This window comes from Cherax quadricarinatus, chromosome 27, assembly GCF_038502225.1.
Source record: "Cherax quadricarinatus isolate ZL_2023a chromosome 27, ASM3850222v1, whole genome shotgun sequence".
Taxonomy (NCBI): domain Eukaryota; kingdom Metazoa; phylum Arthropoda; class Malacostraca; order Decapoda; family Parastacidae; genus Cherax; species Cherax quadricarinatus.
In genome coordinates, this window is record NC_091318.1 from 30,481,743 (window position 1) to 30,504,348 (window position 22,606).

General features: G+C 38.4%; 1 protein-coding gene across 4 annotated transcripts in view; it reads left to right on the forward strand.

Moving 5' to 3' along the window:
* Wdfy2 (WD repeat and FYVE domain containing 2) overlaps positions 1 to 22,606 on the forward strand; it is a 56,428-nt gene that overhangs the window by 29,425 nt on the left and 4,397 nt on the right. For 2 of the 4 annotated variants that reach the window (XM_070089216.1, XM_070089217.1), the window contains exon 9: positions 609 to 13,539. In XM_070089216.1, coding sequence (XP_069945317.1) covers positions 609 to 658 — 50 coding nt within the window. In that variant the 3' untranslated portion in view covers positions 659 to 13,539. Of the gene's footprint in view, positions 1 to 608; positions 13,540 to 21,128; positions 21,708 to 21,824; positions 21,928 to 22,606 lie in introns of those variants that run through there. The other 2 variants (XR_011392501.1, XR_011392500.1) reach the window with 2 other exon arrangements.

The following is a 22,606-nucleotide window of genomic DNA, read 5'->3' on the forward strand; positions in this document are numbered from 1 at the left end:
TTTTATAAAGTTTTTCTTCTTCTCTTTTTTAGTAAATGTATACAGGAGAAGGGGTTACTAGCCCATTGCTCCCGGCATTTTAGTCGCCTCATACGACACGCATGGCTTACGGAGGAAAGATTCTTTTCCACTTCCCCATGGACAATAGAAGAAATAAAAAGAACAAGAGCTATTTAGAATAAGGAGAAAAACCTAGATGTATGTATATATATATATATATATATGCATGTGCGTGTCTGTGAAGTGTGACCAAAGTGTAAGTAGGAGTAGCAAGATATCCCTGTTATCTAGCGTGTTTATGAGACAGAAAAAGAATGTGCCTGATTTAAAGAGTCGGGATATGACTGCTGAGTGTAATATTCAGGGATTTAAGTTGTTCAATGTGGATAGAATTTTTGCGAAATATTTGTCAAAGCTCCTGGGTCCATCAGTCAGGCACATCTTACAAATATTTTAGTAAATGGCTAAATAAGCATGAGAAGCTTTGCCAGAAAGTAAAATTCATCTGTTGAAGTTAAGTTCATTTGTGGAATTTAGGCAGTTTTAAGCTTTTGTGTTTGAAGTTTCAACATTTATGTACTTGACATTTACAAACATTTCTTGTACAGGTCAAGACCGTGTGATGAAAATTTGGGAAGTGTCAAGTTTGCTGAACTGATCCCACGAGGAATCTGCAACACTGTGGCATACGCAGATCTTGCTTGCAGCTGACTCCTGAAGGAAATCCTACTATATCTAACAGCTTTATGTGGTTATCAAAGTGTTGAGCCTGCTGCTAAATCATGCAAGGAGCTTTCAACACAAGTATCTATAATTTCTGCTGGCAGACACTCTCTGAAGCCAATCATCTTGTAGATAAGAGTTATTGCATTCTCCAATAGCATGACTCTGGTGATGAGGTTTCAGATCTGCTGAGCGGTTTTCAAGAAGAATCCTGTACACATCACTGTGGCAGCCACAAGTTCTGCCACTGACATGTCCATAAAGGTAAATTGTGAAAGGTAATTTTACATTCCATACTGTGTCCTCATAATTTTGAAGGTAACATAATGACATAAGTAAAGATCCATATTCTGCTAAGGTTGTAACAGTAAGATAAAGCTGTTATTCATGTGTTTGAAATTGTATAATTGTAATGTACTTGGAGTTTATAAAATCCTATTTATAAGAATAAAATGCTCTCTGAGCAGTAAATAGTACCATTATTTTCGTAAATGCTTAATTATGTAGCTCAATATTTAGCAATATATTGATGGCACTTCAGTTTAGGTCAAGCTTTTGCTTTGATTCTCACACATTTTGATTGACAGAATGCATACTCTTCAGTTTCTGTTGTGCTTTATAAGCAGTACACTGTAATCTTAATGGTTTAACTTTTGTCTGCTAACAATATCAGTAGAGATGTGCTGAAATTATATATTGTATTATTTAAATTTATTGAATAGATGTTCAACAATTTGGCTAAGAAGGTAGGAATATTTGTGTACACAGTAATGAAAGTAATTTAATTAAGAATGCATATGAGGTATGTAGCTGAATGCTGATGATTGTTTTGTTGATTGAAGATGAATTCTAGGATCTGTTTTGTTGGATGAAGGTGGTTTTGAGGAAGCTTTGATGTATGAAGAGGGATTCTAGAATTGTCTTGTTGAATGAAAATAGAGTTTGAGAAATCTTGGAACAGTGAAAGCCTGGGAGCAGCTGATAATGTTGTTAACTAATGCTTCATTGGAATTTGATCTGTTACTTTTAACTATGAAACTAGGTCTAATTAAAGGAATATTATCATTATTATTATTATTTTTTTTTTTTTTTTGGCTATTGTTATTGGTGCTATCCATGTCTGTCAGCTTTAAACAGTTGCCAACAGGGAATTATTGATCTGTTTTTGCTCTAGTAATTAAAGTAATTTGTTACAATTTTTATTTATAATTTTTAATTTTATAGCATTATTGATTTTTTTTTTGGGTGGCATGCTAAAAGTTGTATAAAGAAGAGTTCCTACAAATATTTTGACTTATTTATTTTAGAAGTATTGTACAGTATGTACATACATTTTATATACTTAGTTATGTATACAGTAATAAATAAAGCATAAAATTTGAAAAATCTGAAATAGCCATTATTAAATAAAATTAATAAAATATGCAAACCTATCCAATAATCTGGGGTTGCAAGTACATGATGGTTGTAAATTTGAGATGGGGTTTACATAGGGTGCTGCAGAGAAGTTATATTTGACAGGCTTCAGGTATGAATAGTATTTTGGGCAGGGCTAAAACTCCACAATTTTAGTGGTATGAATATTCAGTTACTCCTCACTTAATGAGTAAAATCCAATTTCCTATGGGTTCTAATTATACAATTGGAAATGGCCCATAAAATCTAATTTACTTACATAAATTTCAGGGACATACAGTACCACAGATTCAATAACATTGTGTGTGTGTGTGTATGTATATATAGTAGAGCATAAATGGTATAAGTAATGTGTATTAATGATGGCTTGTTCTCTTGAGTATTTGAGTAGAGGCAATATGGAGTTGGGTGTTACCAGGAAGAGGAGAGAGGGGAAGATCTTGCCATGGGTAGTATGTCTTGAAGAGGAAAAATAATAATGAAAAATTAAAAAGTATTAAATTAAAATAAAAATTGCCATCTTTAGTTCAAGTGTGATCGTGAGACAGGAAATTTTTCTTAATTCAGGATGTCTTCTTCATATGTAATGAAGATATGATGCTCTTTATCCTTAGTAGACTGGTAGTCTGATCTTATGTAGATGGAGAAGCTCCTGTCATTTCTGGTTCGCAGAATCTCACTTCAGATTGCATGAGAGATGAGGAATCGATAAGGTTAATACTAACAACCACAGACCCGAAGAAATGTGGCATTTTGCAGCGGCCTGCTAGATGGCAGTGCAAATGGGGACACACTTTAACAGTCTGTCAGAATCTGAAATACCATTAACCCAATTTACCGGTTTTTACCTCCCACGACCCCCAAAGAGTAGACATAGCAGTATCAAGTATCTCAGCACTAGGAATAAGAATTATAAAATGCTCAAAAGTTGCTTTCATCTACCTCCCATGTCATTCAACTCAGCTTGCTGTTAAGGTGTTACAACTCCTCGTTGGAAAAAGAGGTTCCTTAAAATTTTCAATGTCATCACATCTGTTTTATTATCTGCTAAATTTTTGAGAAATTACTAGAAAAATGCAGTGTTTTAAATAGCTTGTGGAGCTGGTGGTATTGAAGTTAGAGGGATGTGGCTTGATTTGTTGGATAGAAGAGTGGGGCTATGATATAATAATGTGGACATGAGGCTAGGTGCTGGGCTATGGGCATTCCAAAGTGAGTCTTGCTAAGGGGTCGGTGGCTTCTTTGTTCAGATCCAGCGTCCTTTTCAAGGCTCATTACTCCAATGTGTGTCTGGAACTGTCTCTTGTAATCCATGAAAATTGTTGACATATCTAGGCCATAGATTTTTTCTGCACTGTTTGTTGTGGCTGCCAAGAATTCATCCCAAGTTTTATGGATGCTTTTAATGGCATCCACTATGTTAGTTTATCCAGAAGTATCTCGCCTTCATTGTCCTTGATAATCTTGGAGAAAATTGTTCCTAAATAATGCATCTATAAGTTGGATTATTTAAGAACACCCTTATCCATTAGTGGATGAAGAATGTATTCTTGAAGAAACACATTACTGACAAATTCAGAAGAGTTACTCAGTGATCCAATATGGCATTGGGCATTATTTGGGAGTAATGTATTCTTACCAGTAATGTTTTTAGTTATATACTTTCACAATGAGTGTCAAATTGCAGGGAGATGAGGTTACAAAACTCCTTCTTAGTCTTGGCATTTCAGAGAGGTATATTAGCATGGGTTTAATTAAGCTTAAAATTCTCTCTGCATTGCTTTCCAGGAAAATTAATTGATCCTTGGTTACCTAAAATCCTAGAGCATTGTTTGTAAACAGATATAAAGGATTTTGATGGCATCCACTACCAGTCTGGCTCAGTTTCTTCAGTATTGACCATTTACTGCAGTGTGTAGATACCTACTTGTGTTTTTCTTCTAAGCTTCTTGAAATGTGGCAGCTCCCTCAGTATCAACCCAGACAACTTCACCAGTCACTAGTGTTATGCATCTTGCAGTGCCTCTTAAATATTTCAAACCATTCTTTGCTAGCCACAAAACTATCCATGTTGGAGTACTCACCTTTGTTTTCTCAAATCCTCGTATGCAATTTTTATTTTCTCCAGAATAATCAGTATGCTGTTAGTTTTCATCAAAGATTCACACACTGACAAGCCCTTCTATAATCTCCATTACATTACCATGAGTGAAAGTTAAACAGTAATGACAGGATTCACAATCCTAGTATTAATTTTTGCTTGATCAAATTTAGCTAGTTCAGATGGTATCCACTGTAGAATGTAAGGTACCAAGAACTGTAGTGATAGTAACTGGCTTGTCGTCAGTATGTCTTTTGAAAAATATCCACTTTAGTGTAGGCAATACTGGTCTTCCTCTTAGCCTTTGCCTTATTGGAGCTCATGTTTGATGTAAAAGTGTAATAGTAATGTTGAAGTAGAGCACAAACCTGGACCTTGAACAGGTGTGTTCCCAAACAATAACAAAGATGGAAGAGAGTTTGCTCTATCTCCCTCCTTACACACATCTTGCAAGTGACCTGGACCAAGCTCCTTTGACATTTGTTGCTCAAGGAGGAAGTGTTGTCACTAAAGAAATTGGTTCTTTAAAATCACTTGTTGCTAAATGAAGTTGTTAGGCAAAAAGTCAGTAAGTGGGGATGACTGTACAGTATCTTGATTTTACATTGTGCAGTGTGTTGAGTCATTGTCTTTGTGTCCTTGATAAATGTAGATGTTTGTCATGATGTGCACCTATATATGTAATTATATAATATGTAGGTATTAATGCTCAAGTAGCCTAAGTAGCATACACATGGAAAATGCTGATGTTTTGCATAAAACGATTTGTGTTAAAATTTCTAATCTGAATGACAAGGTATTGGTTTCATAAACTGAAAAATTATGAATATTTTTATTGTTAATACTAATGTAAGTTTGTTCAGCTCCTCCACCACACAACCACAATTTAATTCTTGTCTCTATATATATAAATGTATGTATGCATATATGAATATATATACTCAGTGGCCACTTTACTAGGTACCCCTGTACACCTGCTCACTAATGCAAATATGTGATCAGTCAATCACATGGCAGCACCTCAGTGACTAAAAGCATGCAGACACGGTCAAGGGGGCATTGGTATTCAGACTGAACATCAGAATGGTGAAGAAACGTGATCTAAATGACTAATTATGGAATAATTGTTGGTGCCAGATGGGGTAGTGTGAGTATCTCAGAAACTTTTGATCTGGAATTTTCATGCACAACAGTCTCTAGAGTTTACAGAGAACAGTGTGAAAAACATAAAACCTCCAGTGAGCAGCAGTTCTGTGGACAAAAACATCTTGTTATTTGGAAGAGAATGGCCAGACTGGTTCAGGATGATAGGAAGGTGACAGTAACTTAAATTACCACATATAGCAAAGTGGTATGCAGAAGAGCATCTCTGAATGTACAACATGTCAAATCTTGAAATGGATGGGCTATGGCAGCAGAACACCAAACCAGGTTCCATTCCTGTTAACCAAGAACAGGAACCAGGCTGCAGCGGGCACAGGCTTACCAAACCTGGACAGTTGAAGATTGTAAAAACATTGCTTGGTAAGATGAAATGAAATTTCTGCTGTGACATGCAGATGGTAGGGTCAGAATTTGACATAAATCTTTGGAATGTGGTGGAATGGGAGATTTGCAGCAAGAATGTGCAACCAACAAATATGCAGTAACTGCATGATGCTTTCATGTTAACATGGACAAGAATCACTTAGGGAGTATTTCCAGCACCTTGTTGAATCCATGTTTCAAAGAATTCAGGCTGTTCTGGGGGTAAAGGGAGGGGGAGGGGCCCTACCATTAACCAGAAGGGTGTACCTAATAAAATGGCCATCTGGCTACTCTGTTCATTCATTTCCTTAGACGATATCAAAACTTTTGCTGATACCAATATCTAATTTTCAGCTGATAACAATACTTTTTTTTTATTTTAATAACTATTCAATATACAAGGAAATGCTTATTACACACTGGGTATAAATAACACAGGAAGGTTATATATTAGATAACTTTTTCTCTGACATGATGTTATTACTTAGCCTGTTACATTAGTTACTGATTGTCCACAGTTTGTGTGTGCTCATGTGTGTGTGTACTTACTTATATGTGGTTGTAGGGGTCAATTCACAGCTCCTGAGTATGTGCGCATGTGTATGTGTGTGTGTGTGTATGTGTTTGTGTACACGTGCATACTTGTGTGTGTGTGCATGTGCTTGTGTGTGTTTGTGCATGTGTGTGTGTGCATGTTTGTGTATGTGTGCATGCGTGCAAGTGTGTATGTATGTGTGTGTGTGTGTGTGTGTACATGTGTGTGTGTGTACATGTGTGTGTACATGTGTGTGTATGGACATGTGTGTGTACTCACCTAGTTGTGGTTGCAGGGGTTGATTCATAGCTCCTTGTCCTGCCTCTTCACTGGCTGCTACTTGGTCATTCTTCCTGCTCCATGAGCTTTATCATAATTCTTCTTAAAGGTATGTATGGATCCTGCCTCCACTACATCACTTCCCAGACTATTCCACTTCCTGATAACTGTGACTGAAGAAATACTTCCTAACATCCCTGTGATTCATCTCTGGAAAATTCTGTCTCTGACCACCTTGTCAATTCTCCTTAGTATTTTATATGTTATCATATCTCCCCTATCTCTCCTGTCCTCCAGTGTCATCAGGTTGATTTCCCTTGACCTCTCCTCATGAGGCATGCCCCTTAGCTCCGGGACTAGTCTTGTTGCAAACCTTTGCACTTTCTCTAATTTCCTTATGTGCTTGGCTATGTGCGGGTTCCAAACTGGTGCTGAACAATTCCTTATTGAGATGTCGGAATGCTGTTCTTAGGTTTGCTAGGCTCTTGTGTGCTGCAGCAGTTATTTGGTTGATGTGTGCCTCAGGAGATGTGCCCAGTGTTATACTCACCCCAAGATCCATTTCCTTGAGTGAGGTTTGTAGTCTCTGGCTCTCTAGACTGTACTCTGTCTGCAGTCTTCTTTTCCTTTCCCCAATATTCATGACTTTGCACTTGGTGGGGTTGAATTCCAGGAGCCAGTTTCGGGACCAGGCCTGCAGCCTGTCCAGATCCCTTTGTAGTTCTGCGTGGTCCTCGTCCAATTGAATTCATCTTGTCATCTTCACATCATCTGCAAACAGGGACACTTCTGAGTCTGTTTCTTCTGTCATGTTGTTCCCAAATACCAGAAACAGCACTGGTCCTAGGACTGACCCCTGTGGAACCCTGCTCGTCACAGGCGTCCACTCTGACACCTCGCCACGTACTATGACTTGCTGTTGTCTTCCTGACAGGTATTCCTTGATCCATTGCAGTGCCTTCCCTGTTATCCCTGCCTGGTCCTCCAGCTTTTGCACTAATCTCTTGTGTGGAACTATGTCAAACACTTTCTTACAGTCCAAGAAAATGCAGTCTACCTACCCCTTTCTCTTGTCTTACTGCTGTCACCCCTGTCATAGAACTCCAGTAGGCTTGTGACACAGTATGTCCCATTCCTGAAACTGTGCTGGCTGGTTTGTTTGTTTGTGTGGTGTGTGTGTGTGTGTGTGTGTGTGTGTGTGTGTGTGTACACATACAACTATTTGTGGTTGCAAGGGTTGAGTCACACTGTGTATGTGTTTTTCCCACCAAGGCAGGGTGACCACAAAAGAAAGAAAAACCCAAAAAGGAAGAAAAAACTTTCATCATTCAACACTTTCACCATCACTCATACATAATCAGTGTCTTTGCAGAGGTGCTCAGATATGACAATTTAGATGTCCCTCCAAACTGCCAATATCCCAAACCCCCTCCTTTAAAGTGCAGGCATTGTACTTCCCATTTCCAGGACTCGAGTCCGGTAAGTATATATATATTATACAGCACCAATGTGGAACTCATACCTGAGGAAGCATGTTAAAAAACTGGAGAAAATTCAGAAATATGCAAGAAGGCTTTTCCCTGAATTAAGGAGTATGAACTCTAAGAAGAGGCTAATGGAACTGAGTAACATGACATTGGAGGATACAAGAGCCAAGGGAGATATAACAACATACAAAATACTCGGAGAATTTGTTAGGATAGACAGGGACAGACTATTGAGAGGCTAGAAACTAGAATGGAGACATAACCCTTGTCAGTTTAGTGCTTTATTTGATTATAATAGAATGGAGACACAGCTGGAAGTCTGAGACACAAATGAGGCATAGGAATGTTATGAAGTATTTCTTCAGTCTCAAGGTGGTCAGAAAGTGGAATGATCTTGGTGAAGGAGTGGTGGAGAGAGAACCCATACATAGCTTTAGAGCAGGTACAATAAAGTCCATGAGTCTAGGAGGGAGTGAATCTGGCAAGCAACAGGTTGAGAGGTGGGGCCTGGAGCAAAGACTTAACACCTACAACCACATAGGTGAGTACACACATACATAAAAAGAAGGAGCACTGCAGCAGGCTTACTGGCTTGTGCTAGACAGCTCCAAGTCACCTACTGGCCCAAGCCAGTTAGGTTCAACTTGCACCCACCCACATTCACTTGTGTATTTGTCTAACCTATTTTTAAAACTACACAACATTTTAGCTTCAGTAACTTTACTTGAGAGTTTGTTCCACTCATACACAATTCTGTTACAGCCACAACTCTTTTACATACACGTCAGAACAGGAATGACATGGTCCATGAAGCTAGGAGGGAGTAAATCTGGCTTGTGGCAAGTTGTGAAAAGGAGCAAGAATCTAGAGCTTGAGCCCTGCAACCATATATAGGCATGTGCACGTGCATTCATACATGAGTGCCATGTCTACATAGCATGTATGCATTGTGTATGCAAACAAACAAAGCTTGCATAGATGCAGAATGATATTTCGCATACCTTGTTTATATGTGCTGTAGGAAAGAGACATTTTTATGTATGATGTACTGCATAGACCTGTCTGGGGTGGTAGAACACCAAAAGAGTTGAGCCGAGATATCAAATGTCAGCAGGTGACAAATTTGAAGGCATGACAAGACACAGGTTGGTCTGTGTAAATTTACGTTAGATACAGTTAGAGTTAATTCGTATTGAAGTGTTTGATCAAAATGATATTTTGAATTGCATTGTTTATGTAAAATTATTTTTTTGAGTTGTCAGTAGTCTGCTCTTTTAGGTGTGTATGGAAGGAACTTATTGAGTTTTGATCAATGATACTTTGAAAATGTTTACTGAAAATTTAATTCTTGTAAATATTTTTTGTGAATTTAAATTTTATTATGAAAAGATTAAAGAATATAAAAACTAGTCACATTTAAAGTACAGAATCTGCTAGTCTCTTGTTGAAGACATGTTCTAGTCATCTGCTTAGACTTGTATAAGTCATATCTATAGTTTGCTTGTTAAAAATAATTTATAATATTGTAACTGCATTTGAGCAGATAACAGTTGTAAGCATATCTCAAGATAGCTAAGTTACACACTTGCATATATTAATAGAAACTCTTTAATTTCCTTCATTTCCTTTTCATTCAGTGTACCACTGGTTAAAAAAAAAAAAAACCATACCACGGGTGGGGTTTGAACCCGCGGTCAGAGAGTCTCAAAACTCTAGACCATTGTGTTAGCCACTGGGCCAGTTAGTTGGCCCAGTGGCTAACGTGACGGTCTGGAGTTTTGAGACTCTCTGACCGCAGGTTCAAACCCCACCCGTGGTATGGTTTGTTTGCAATCGTGTCATTATGATTTCGTGAGTCGTACCACTGGTTATTGACCATGTTCATAAATTTTCCAAATATCAGCTGGTAGTAATGATCCCTGGTTTTTGAGAAACAAGGGTAAAATCATGATTTAAAGCATGATTTCATCCTTGGCATTTTCTGCTTTTTATCATTCTGTTACTTAAGATTTTGGAATCATTATCACCATTATCATGTAGAGCACTTGACTCAACTCTTCTCTCCCTGATGATGGGAAGGGTTGTAACAGGAGAACTGCAAGTCTGTCTGTCTCTCACAGTTGACAGATTAAGGATCAAATCTCCACTACTGCAACCTATGATGAATGACCCCATGGGTCTATCACTTCACATAAATAATAATAATAATAATAATAATAATAATAATAATAGTGATAACACTAGCACAAAAAAGTGATAGCCCAGTTAAAAATATATATAGTGTGTGCTTGTAACATCAAGACTATAGCAGATGCTAAGGCGAGTTGTTAAATTTGATTTCTTTCAGATTTTCTAATTGTATCTTTAAATACACAGTTTTACTTTTATTTTCTGAAGGATAAACTTAATGAATGTTGGTTGCCAAATGTCGATTAAGAGATATTGTAGTGTTGTACATAAATTGGATCTTCCGTTAGCTTATTGCTTAATTTACTTTTAATTATTGTAATAAACTAATTTTTAATATTGAAAGAAATGATAATATTACAGTAGTGAATTGTGTGTGGAATAACATAATCAATTTTGATAGAAATATTTTACATAGCACAGGCCCTGTAGTTCTGTATGACCCTTAGGGGTTTAGCACTTGGTTATGATTATAATAATATATAGCACAGGGTAACACTGATTAGTATTTTACCATAAACTTATTTACATGACTTATTCTGTATCAGAGCTTTGTTTTATGCTGTATATATGTGAATTACAGATAAACTCAACAATTGTGATGCTGGTGAGGTAAGAAGTAAAGATTTTATAAAGTGGTATCATTATTAGTTTTGAGTTGCTGTAAATCATAAATGTAGGAGGGTGGGGGGGTAATGTTGTTCAAGAGTGGGAATTGCACCCTGTGAGTTATTAAGTAGACTATAATTTGTGAGCATTTTGCCACCATCATTTTTGTATTTGTACTGATGAAATAAGGGAATTATAAATGATTGTGGGGAATTATAAATGATTGTAGAGGTAATCATAGCTTCATGATGGGAATGCATTATCAAAGTAAAAGACGTAAATATAATTTTCTCAGAATGAATAGCGTTTTCCTAAAGGCTTCTCTTGGAACTCATTTTGGATAGGGCAGAACTTAAATTAACATTATATTATTTTTATTGACACATTGGCCATTTCCCACCAAGGCAGGGTGGCCCGATAAAGAAAAACTTTTCGTCATCATTCACTCCATCACTGTCTTGCCAGAGGCATGCTTACACTGCAGTTATAAAACTGCAACATTAACAGCCCTCCTTCAGAGTGCCGGCACTGTACTTCCCATTTCCAGGAATCGAGTCCAGTCTGGTCTGCCTGTTTTCCTGAATCCCTTCATAAAAAATTAACATTATACCTGTAATCACAAAACATTATACTAACTGGGGATACCAGCTACTTCAAAACAAATACTAGGCAGCAAATCTAGAAATTCTCAAAAATTAATTACACACCAATTTATTCATTGAATGAACTGATTCTTTACTGTCTTGTCTTCATTTTTTCTTTCTACAGTTTTGAGCTTGTAAAGTTGTGCTTGACTGACAGGCTCTTGTCATTCTCATTATACTTTTTCAAAATCTTGTTTCCTCTGGGAACTACGAAAGCTTTACGGGGGATGATTCACATGCAGAGTGACTTGGTCTTTATCCTTATGTTTGTTTCCTCTCAAATTGATTTTTGTAATTGTTTGTGGGGTTTCCTAACTACTTGTTTAAAGAAACTTTAATGTGAAGTATATTGTGCAGCTCTAGGCTTTACATGTTGGAATCAACACATTAGGAGCTTGCAGTGTTGCAGAAAAAGTGGAATTCCAAGCAAATACATTCAGAGGAAGTCTTTGCTCATTCAAGCAATATACTGAACATACTGTATTTGCTTGGAATTTCTCCTTTTTCTGCAACATTGCAAGCTCCTGATTGTATTGATTGCAACATGGAAGGCCTGGAGCTGTCACTCAACTACTCCCGTGGTTGTTTTGCATTGCTTGTTCGTGATTATTGCATAATTTAAAGCTATAAGTTGAATGAGTCCAAGTATTTTGTTGATAAGCTTGTACTTTTTGAATTGAGCTTGGAAATGTTTGTGAATTGCCATGGACCATTCTAGACTGAGCCTCATGCTTTAGGGAGAAATTATTACAGAAAGATCCTTTTCTTATGTAACTCCTATATTGTTCAGCATGTTGCCAGTGACTGTTAAAAGTCAGGAATCTGTTCATGCTTTCAAGTTTTAGTTGAAAGCATATCTTTTTTCTAGAGATTATGATTGTGATGATCATACTGTCACTCTTGAGTTTAAACTTTAGTATTTCTTCATTTATTAATTATTAATCAGCCTTGGCATTTCTAACTTATCCCAGTTGGTAATGGTATAAGATTGATTGGCAAGTGTCAGGTGGGAAATTGCAGTTCATTTTTGATGGGCTAAATAAAAGAACTGTCACAGCAAAAGATGTAGTAGTAATAGCTCATAGTAGTATCCCAGGGGACAAGCATAAGTGATGCATAAACCTTAAAACTGGATCTTATTACTAAACTTCAAAACAAATTTATAATATACATTGGGTATGAATAGACTAATGTATATGCCTTTGTAGAGTGGTTAAAACACAATTACTTTGGAAATACTGGCACTTTCTTTTGTTATTATGTTTTGAAAAATTCAGTTTCAAGAATAGCTGCACAACACTGTACAATTACTAGCATTTTATACATAATTTTGACTTTCTTCTAAAGGATGCCTGATTCTTATCATTATTAGGAAATGGTTCTCATTTGGCTGTGTATTGACCACACAAGATTTGCACGTATTACAGTTGGGTTCCAGCTTAGCACTTAGTTTATTTTATTATTATTATTATTTATCATTATTTTTATTGGGAAGTACTTAACTTGTAGGGATCATACAATGCCTGGGAAGTCACACAGCTCTCACATGGAGAGATGGAGAAACAGTTGCCACCTCTTTGTAAACCTTGTCAAATCTCACTAATGATCAAACACCTTTTAATTCATTGTACCATTTATCAAAGAACAAACAATTTGTTTTTGATCCCTTTCAGTGCCTGAGCACTCTCATTTTGCCTGCTTTCCTTTTGGAAAGTCCTACCATCAAACAAACAAAAACCAAACACACGCATGCACACACGCACACGAGAGTGAGAGCGAGGGAGGATGAGGGGGGAGCGCCCATGACAAAATGGTCGCATGCACGCACGCACGCACGCACGCACGCATGCACGCATGCACGCACGCACGCACGCACGCACGCACGCACGCACGCACGCATGCACGCATGCACGCATGCATGCATGCATGCATGCGCGCGCACACACACACACACACACACACACACACACACACACACACACACACACACACACACACACACACACACACACACACACACACACACACACACACTGATTGAGACAGAACACAGGAGGAAAGGGTGATACTGAAAGAGAGTGCAAAAACGAAAGGAGGAATGGGAGGAAATGACAAAGAAGAGCAGAATAACCCAGGCACAGGTGGAAGGGCAAGTACACCCCCCAGAAACACCTGCAGAAGGACTCCAACCACGACACCCCCAAGGCAACTGAACAATCTAAACCAACAATCGCACACCGATCCCTCTGTTCCCACCCCTCCGCACCACGAACCCTACCCCTACAGCAACCCCCTATGGGAGCTCTTCCTCTACCTCCACTGCAACCCCCCACAGGTCCCCACCAGGGCTCCTGCTCTCCCAACCCCAGTATTCCCCCAGGACCACAGTTATAGTATTAGAACAGAAGTTGAAGGTTTGGTACACAAATGCAGATGGATTAACGAATAAATATGAGGAGTGGCAAACCTCATGCACCAACATGTTAAGGACACTACCAGAGTGAGAGGGGAGGATGAACCAGCAAGATTGGACCTTGTGTTCACCCTGGGCAGTTCAGACAGTTAGGACATCAATTATGAGAGTCCCCTAGGAGCTAGTGACGACATGGTTCTGTATTTTGAATACATAGAGTTGCAAGTGGAGAGAGTAACAGGAGTTGAATGGGAAAAGTCAGACTATAAAAGAGGGGACTACATAGGTTTGAGGAACTTCCTGCAGGAGGTTCCGTGGGACAGAGAACTGGCAGGAAAGCCAGTAAATGAAATGATGGAATTTGTAACAACAAAATGCAAGGAGACAGTGGAAAGGTTTATTCCCAAGGGCAACAGAAATTATGGGAAGACCAGAACGAGCCCCTGGTTTACCTGACTGTGAAAGGAGGCAAAACCAAAGTGCAATAGAGAATGGAAAAAGTACAGAAGGCAGAGAACACATGAAAATAGGGAGATTAGTCGCAGAGCCAGGAACGAGTACGCACAGGTAAGGAGAGAGGCCCAGCGACAGTATGAAAATAACATAGCATCGAAAGTCAAGACTGACCCGAAATTGTTGTATAGCCACATCAGGAGGAAGACAACAGTCAAAGTCCAGGTGATCAGACTGAGGACAGAAGGTGGAGAACTCACAAGAAATGATCAGGAGGTATGTGAGGAGCTAAACAGGAGATTTAAGGAAGTTTTTACAGTAGAGACAGGAAGGGCTCTGGGAAGGCAGCACAGAAGGGAACATCAAGAGGGAATATACCAACAAGTGTTGGATGACATACGAACAACCGAAGAGGAGGTGCAGAAGCTGCTAAGTGACCTTGATACCTCAAAGGCGATGGGACCGGACAACATCTCCCCGTGGGTCCTTAGAGAAGGAGCAGAGATGCTGTGCGTGCCCCTAACCACAATCTTCAACACATCCCTTGAAACAGAGCAACTACCTGAGATATGGAAGACGGCAAATGTAGTCCCCATATTTAAGAAAGGAGACAGAAACGAGGCACTAAACTACAGACCTGTGTCTCTGACATGTAGAGTATGCAAAGTCATGGAGAAGATTATCAGGTGGAACACCTGAAACGGAACAAGATTATAAATGAAAACCAGCATGGATTCATGGAAGGCAAATCCTGTGTCACAAACCTTCTGGAGTTTTATGACAAGGTAACAGAAGTTAGGCACGAGAGAGAGGGGTGGGTTGATTGCATTTTCCTTGACTGCAGGAAGGCCTTTGACACAGTTCTCCACAAGAGATTAGTGCAGAAGCTGGAGGATCAGGCGCATATAACAGGGAGGGCACTGCAATGGATCAGGGAATACCTGACAGGGAGGCAACAACGAGTCATGGTACGTGAAGAGGTATCACAGTGGGCGCCTGTGAGGAGCGGGGTCCCACAGGGGTCAGTTCTAGGACCAGTGCTATTTTTGATATATGCAAACGACATGATGGAAGGAATAGACTCTGAAGTGTCCCTATTCGCAGATGATGTGAAGCTGATGAGAAGAATTAAATCGGATGAGGATGAGGTAGGACTGCAAAGAGACCTGGACAGGCTGGACACGCGATCAAGAAACTGGCTTCTCGAATTCAACCCTGCCAAATGCAAAGTCATGAAGATTGGGGAGGGGCAAAGAAGACCGCAGACAGAGTATAGGCTAGGTGGACAAAGACTACAGACCTCACTCAGGGAGAAAGACCTTGGGGTGACCGTAACACCGAGCACGTCACCGGAGGCACACATCAACCAAATAACTGCTGCAGCATACGGGCGCGTGGCAAACATGAGAAAAGCGTTCCGATACCTTAATAAGGAATCGTTCAAGACACTGTACACTGTGTATGTTAGGCCCATACTGGAGTATGCAGCACCAGTCTGGAACCCACACCTGGTCAAGCACGTCAAGAAGTTAGAGAAAGTACAAAGGTTTGCAACAAGGCTAGTTCCAGAGCTCAGGGGAATGTCGTACTTGGAAAGGTTGAGGGAAATCGGACTGACGACACTGGGGAACAGAAGGGTCAGGGGAGACATGATAATGACATACAAAATACTGCGGGGAATAGACAAGGTGGACAGAGATAGGATGTTCCAGATAGTTGACACAGAAACAAGGGATCACAATTGGAAGCTGAAGACTCAGACGAGTCAGAGGGACGTTAGGAAGTATTTCTTCAGTCATAGAGTCGTGGAAGTGGAATAGCCTAGCAAGTGAAGTAGGGGAGGCAGGAACCATACATAGTTTTAAGAAGAGGTATGACAAAGCTCAGGAAGCAGAGAGGGAGAGGACCTAGTAGCGATCTGTGAAGAGGCGAGGCCAGGAGCTGAGTCTCGATCCCTGCAACCGCAATTAGGTGAGTTTTGTTACACCAACTGACTTTCCTTGTTAGCTCATGAGTTGACTCTTTCAATTGCTTCCCACTTTTGACAGCTCCCTTTAGCCTTGCAGCACTTTGGCCCACATGGGTTTGGCACATTTTATAATTCTTTTGAAGTATATGCATATTTGATGGTGCTTATGCAACCAGTTCATTTATTTTCTTTGTTTAAAGGTGTTAAAGATTTAAAGAAATTAGCACAAATATTCCTTGAGAAACTGCCCTATTTGAAAAGAACTGGTCTTATTAAGATATTCATGTCTTAAAAATATATACTGTACATATAAACTATCATCACATGCATAGGAATCCTGTACTGATGATATAATACACAAGACTGGAGAAGATGGTGGAAAAGCTTCCTACTATCTATGTCAGTGTAACATACTGCACTTCAGGCTAACTCCTCAGCACACCATAACACTCACCAAACATCTCAGAAACTTTTGGCTTTATTCTAACATACATAACATGAGATCATTACTCAAGTACTCCCAACACTTCCCTATTATCTTCCAGTCCAAAACCTGACTTTGAAAAGGAAGCAGTACCCTTCACATTCCTCCTATTTTGTCATCTTTTAATACAGTTGCTCTTTGCATTACAAAAAAAAAAAACGAATTTAAGGAAAATAACTATTCAGCTCACAATGACACTAATAAAGACAACATTATTCATAGACTCACAAACACATTGAATAACACTGTTTATCTAGGGTTGGTAAGCGAATCGACAAACCACAGTACAGACTGGGATTGAAGTCGCGGTTAGTGAGTCGTAAAACTCCAGACAGACACGTTAGCCACTGGGCCAACTGACTACAGTAAGATTCATCCAACTAGGTATATTTATAAACCATAGGAAGGTTAGCAAAGGTACCACATTGACCACAAATGCAAGTTTTTACAGATGAATCTCCTGCCAGTGTGGCTATGATGAGCTCTAGCTCAAGCCCTCTTGAAGCCATCATCATGATGGATAACTTCCTATGATGTATAAATATACCTAGTTGGATTAATCTTATTGTAGCCAGCTGGCCCAGTGGCTAATGCGTCTGTCTGGAGTTTTATGACTCACTAACTGCAAGTTCCATCCCCTCCCATACCGTGGATTGTTCACAATCTTGTCATTACGTTTTCATGAGTCAAGTGAGTTGACACTATTTGATAAAAACAACAATATTCATAGACTCTCAAAGAAGCACATTGAATGACACTGTTTAGCCAGGGTTGGTGTTTAATGATAAGTCAGTTTTCAATTTGATTGATCTGGTCTGAGATTGAACTTCTGTGTCACCACATTTTTCTATAACTTTACAGTATGATACATAAAGGCTTCATGCACTAACACACAAGTAAAATATATTTACTAGTAGTAGTCATACACACAGTACCTTTGGTAATGTTTTTATATTGTATGTAACTAACACTGGGTAAGCAGACTCTGGTGATCTTGCAAACCAAATTAACTGCTAATTACTCTGTAATAGAGGCAATTAATTATAAATTTATCTGATACATGACATTTGTATAATGTGTTATGGCTAGTGTGTCAGGGTTTACTGAATTTGTGATGTTCAAGCACATATAAATTGAAATATAACTTTCACAGCTCAATACAATGCACGGAATCATGTTTTTACACATCCTACTGTTAATACATACACTATACAGCTCTTGCTTATTAAATTAAATTGTTGGCATGTGGATGCTCCAGTTTTTGTTTTTCTCTATATTGAAAATATATTTTAGATTGTATGAAGCATCTGGAAAATTTTTACATCTACAGTGGTATAGAAATCAGCTATTAACATATAGGTATAGGTAAATACTGGAGCAGGTATAGGTATACTATATAGTGCAACTTGTCTCTTTTTCCTAGTGTTTGCAGATGGTTTTATGCTAACATTGTGTAGGTAGAAACAAATACACATAGGAGGCCTTGGCAACTTCTGTAGATATAAAGGCATATTTACTGTAAATAGAATTCAGCTCTTCATTGTTAATGAAATCTTTATTTGTGATATTTGCTTTTAAGTTATTGGTGAATACAATAAGTGTATAATTCTCAAATTAGTGAATGTATAAACATGTTTAACCTTCAATTAGAAGCAGTGTATTTCTAGGGATCAAAGTATTAGACAACTTGGTGCATTATCCCATGCCATAACTTTTTAATCTCAGTTTTTAGGGCATGAGTAGGTATTAGGATTTTGTTCATTCATATTTCAAAATCTAGTGATTCTCCTCATAATTTTTAGAGCTCAGGGTTGGGGATAACAGTCACTGACTGTTTCCGGTAGTATTGTTGGTGCTCACTCATCATGCTGTGTCTTTATCTTATGACTAAGAGAAAAACAGAAATTGTTAATATTCCCATGGAAGGCACTAAATTCAAATAATAGTTGATGTCTTTCCCTTAACACATGCACTGTTTTCACTTTTCCATTTCTTTCATCTGTGCTGTGTTGTGATGCATTACCCTTATGTGTTTAGTGCTTTCCATGAATATAATAACTATCTTGATTTTAAAATGTAGTTATGAACTGATGGTTAACCTTCAGGAGAAAAACCATTATTATTAATGAGAGATAGTCTGTAGTTAGGATTTGCTGATTTATCATCTTTTCCTGTAAGAGAGAGAAACCTTATTAATGAAGCTTTTAGTGCCAAGGACAAGGTGAATCATTTGAATTTGATGTACTGGTAATTATAATGATAAAACTAGGTTAAATGTATGAACATGAAATGTAATTTTCTGCATGTATCTAGTGTAAATCATTAGCAGTGAAAAGCAGTTTTGATATTTTGTATAAGGTAAGTAATTTTCTTACGTGTTACATTAATATTAATGGCATAATTATGGATAGGACCAAGTAGTTTTACTATTTAAACTCACCAGATTTACATAATTTTGGTGAAGCAGTGAAATACCCATGAATATAACTTAGTGGTAAGATTGATTTTTTTAAATTTTTCATTATCTTTTTAAAGAATTCAGGAATGTTTAACTTCAAAACTGTATTAACTATTTTAACTTTTCAGCTATAAATATAATATCAGTAAATAAAAACTGTTGGTCAACTCGAATCCAATAAAAGTAGCTTTAGAAATTTGTCTTATAAATAGTTATTCTGTAGGTGAGAATTGCAATAATGGCTGTATTGATATTGGTTGTTTTGATGCTGAGAAAATCAGGTGGTTCTAGTTACAGACTGAACAAAATCTATAAAAAATTTTCACTGATTGCATTGTTCTATTTAATCTTGCACATTCATTTTCTGTCTAGTAAATAATTGTATTAAATACTTTAGCATTTTTCTAAGATTGATTTCTTTGAAAGGGCACATGAATTGAACTCCATAAAAGCTTACATAGGTAGAATTTTAAGAGTTGGGTAATTGGAACCTCATATGTGTAAAGGTTTGTACCCAGCTCCAATGGTATTGTCCAATGAATGGCAATTGTTGTCTAGAATTAAAAGCCAAAAGTCCCTCCTGTCTCAGAGTTGCCATTGTGTATGTAACCATTACTGGCTTTTGCTCATTTATCAGTTTAATGTTTTTGCAGTGTCATTTTTTCTTGGAAAACATGAGTCACTACAACAAAAAAAGCAGTTTGTCATTTTTTTGTACTGTGTTTCATATGAAAAAATCTGAGACTAAAGCACTGAATGGATATTGTTTATGTGAGATATGGATGTACATACATGTGACCAAATATGTATAATTTTGTATCTAAACTAAATGATGAAATATTTATTTATTTTTTTTTGCCTTAACCCTTCAACATTCTATAGCAAAATTCATAAGGAATTTTCAAATAATTTTCACATTAATCTTCAGGATTTTCTAGACATGGCTGAAGGAACACAAGTGCATACATACACTAGAGGACATCCTTACTGGATATATATTTGTCTTGGGAGCTTGGTCACTCCAAATGATACAAGATGATGATAAAGCATAATATATAGTGGAGAATGTAAGCCACAGGTCAGGTGAAAACATGGTTGCCTAATTGCCATGTCATGTGACAGCTGAAAGGTAGCATGTAGCAGTATCATGTGCTCGAGTCAATGAGATGCAATAGTTACCAGCCCTTTGTTCTGTAGTGTTGTGCTGGCAACTATTACAGCTTAGTAACTTGAGCACACAATACTGCTAATCTCTCTTGAAGCTCAGTGCATGTGACAGGATTTGATATATAAATAACTTACCACAAGTCTGGTGCTCCAGGGTATGGGATACGATGCTTAGCTACAGCTGGGCACCCTTGCTTATATTTGGGGTCTGTGTGGCAAACAGTACTTTTATGCAGAATGAGCAGGTTTGAATTGTTCTGGACTGAGAAAGTTGTATCAAGCAAGTCCATGGTTGAGTGAATTATAGTTGAATCCAGCTTCATAAAAAGTAGCATTGATTGCAATATGAATATAAGTTCTGGGTGGTATAGATTAGATTCACACTTGAAATTTTTTCATGTGTTACCACACTCAATGAGTCGAGTCCATGTGGGGTCATATTTCAGCTTTGTCTTCTGTTGACCAGTTATTTTTACTATTCCTTTGTGAATTCTCACATAAAGGAATAGTAAATCACCTAATAGAAATTCACTGTTTTTTCACTGTGGCTATTTTGCATATTGTAATATCACCCCTGTACTGTGATCTTATTGCATCAGTGGATACCACACAACCCTTCGGAATGTTTATGGTATGTTTTCCTAATCTTGCTTTTTTTTTTTTTTTTGTTTCCTAGTTATCTTCTGCATTGATCAAGATAAGATGGAAAACTTATCACCTGTCTGGTGCTGGCTGCTTTGGATCCAATGCTGGGTGGAAGATCTGTGGGTCGAGGTGTGTGCCCATTGCTGAAATAGGAACTGTTAGGAGGAAGTTCCCAGAGTGAGGCGTGCTTACAAACTTGGAGATAGGCAGTCTCCCTGTTGGATATTGCAGCCCTGAGCTGCCATCCCATCTGGTCTGTTGGTAGGCCAATGCTGCACTGAGTTTTGGCACTGGAGCAGCGAATCTCTCTCACTTGGTAATGACCATAGTGCAGCTTGGATCCTGTATTCCTGCTATGTCACCCAGGTTGTCTAGAAGAATGCTGCATTAGCTCATCCAGTGCTGTGGAAGAGGATAAGAAAGCTGGTAGGGCAATCTGGAAGGATTTATATACTCCCAGAATCTTCCCAAGCCTGACCTGGAAGTGAGGCTTGTATCCATTGTCCATCTTCAAGGGAAAGATTCAGTGAACACTAGCATGGACTTGAGGAGGGAGTCATATTCCTTGAGTTTTGGACTGTCGAAGGCTAGGGAGCATCTCGAGAAGTAGGTGAGTTTTGGAAGGGACAGGCACCTGGTGAGTAGGTAGAAGGCATCATGTGCATCAGTGTCTTTCATCCTTCTTTCCATTGTCCTGAGTTTTGAGATTTTTTTTTCCTTGAATCAGATTAGTGGCATTGGACCCAAGAGGAGTGCCAAGGAATGCTAGTGACTGGATCAGTGGCTTGTGCTCCTGGCAAAGCAGCACTAATATCCTCAATGATCTGTAGGTTGGTAAAAACTATTTTGCATTTGGTAGGGTTTAAAGATAGGCCCAGGTGCTCGCTAATGTCTTTAATTTTCCTGATGCCCTCAAGGAGAGTAGTGTAGTGCTAGCTAGGGTACCATCATCCTAGAGCCAGATATTGAGCTCGCTGGGCAGTGTTTCTGCAACTTTCTTGATGACTAGACATAAAAGAAGGGCAAGGGGGTAACCCTGTTGCACACCTTCACATGAGTTAATTTCATGTTCACCAAAGAGGAGTTTAGAAGTACCACTGTAACATGATTTGATGAAAGGATAATGCGAAAGGGAATGTCTAGAAACTGCGCAGAGAGCAGCATGCCTTCTGACTTAAATGTTGGCGAAGTCCACTTTAATCCGACATGATATTAACTATGAGAAGAACCTTATGCTATCACGTTCTGTGCAGCACTGTATGACCCTTGTGGGTTTATTATAATCAAAAGAAGTGCTAAATCTACAAGGGTCGTACAGTGCTCTTGTGGATTTAGCGCTTGGTGTTGATTATAATAATTATCACAATCTAACACCCTTTCCATTCTTGGTGCACTAATCCAGAACACCATTTTTTATGGGTAATGCTTAAGCTAGTGGACTTTTGACCCAAGGAATTGTTGCTGCTTTCCCTTTCCTTGAATCAAACAAGCTTTCCTTCCATTCCCTAT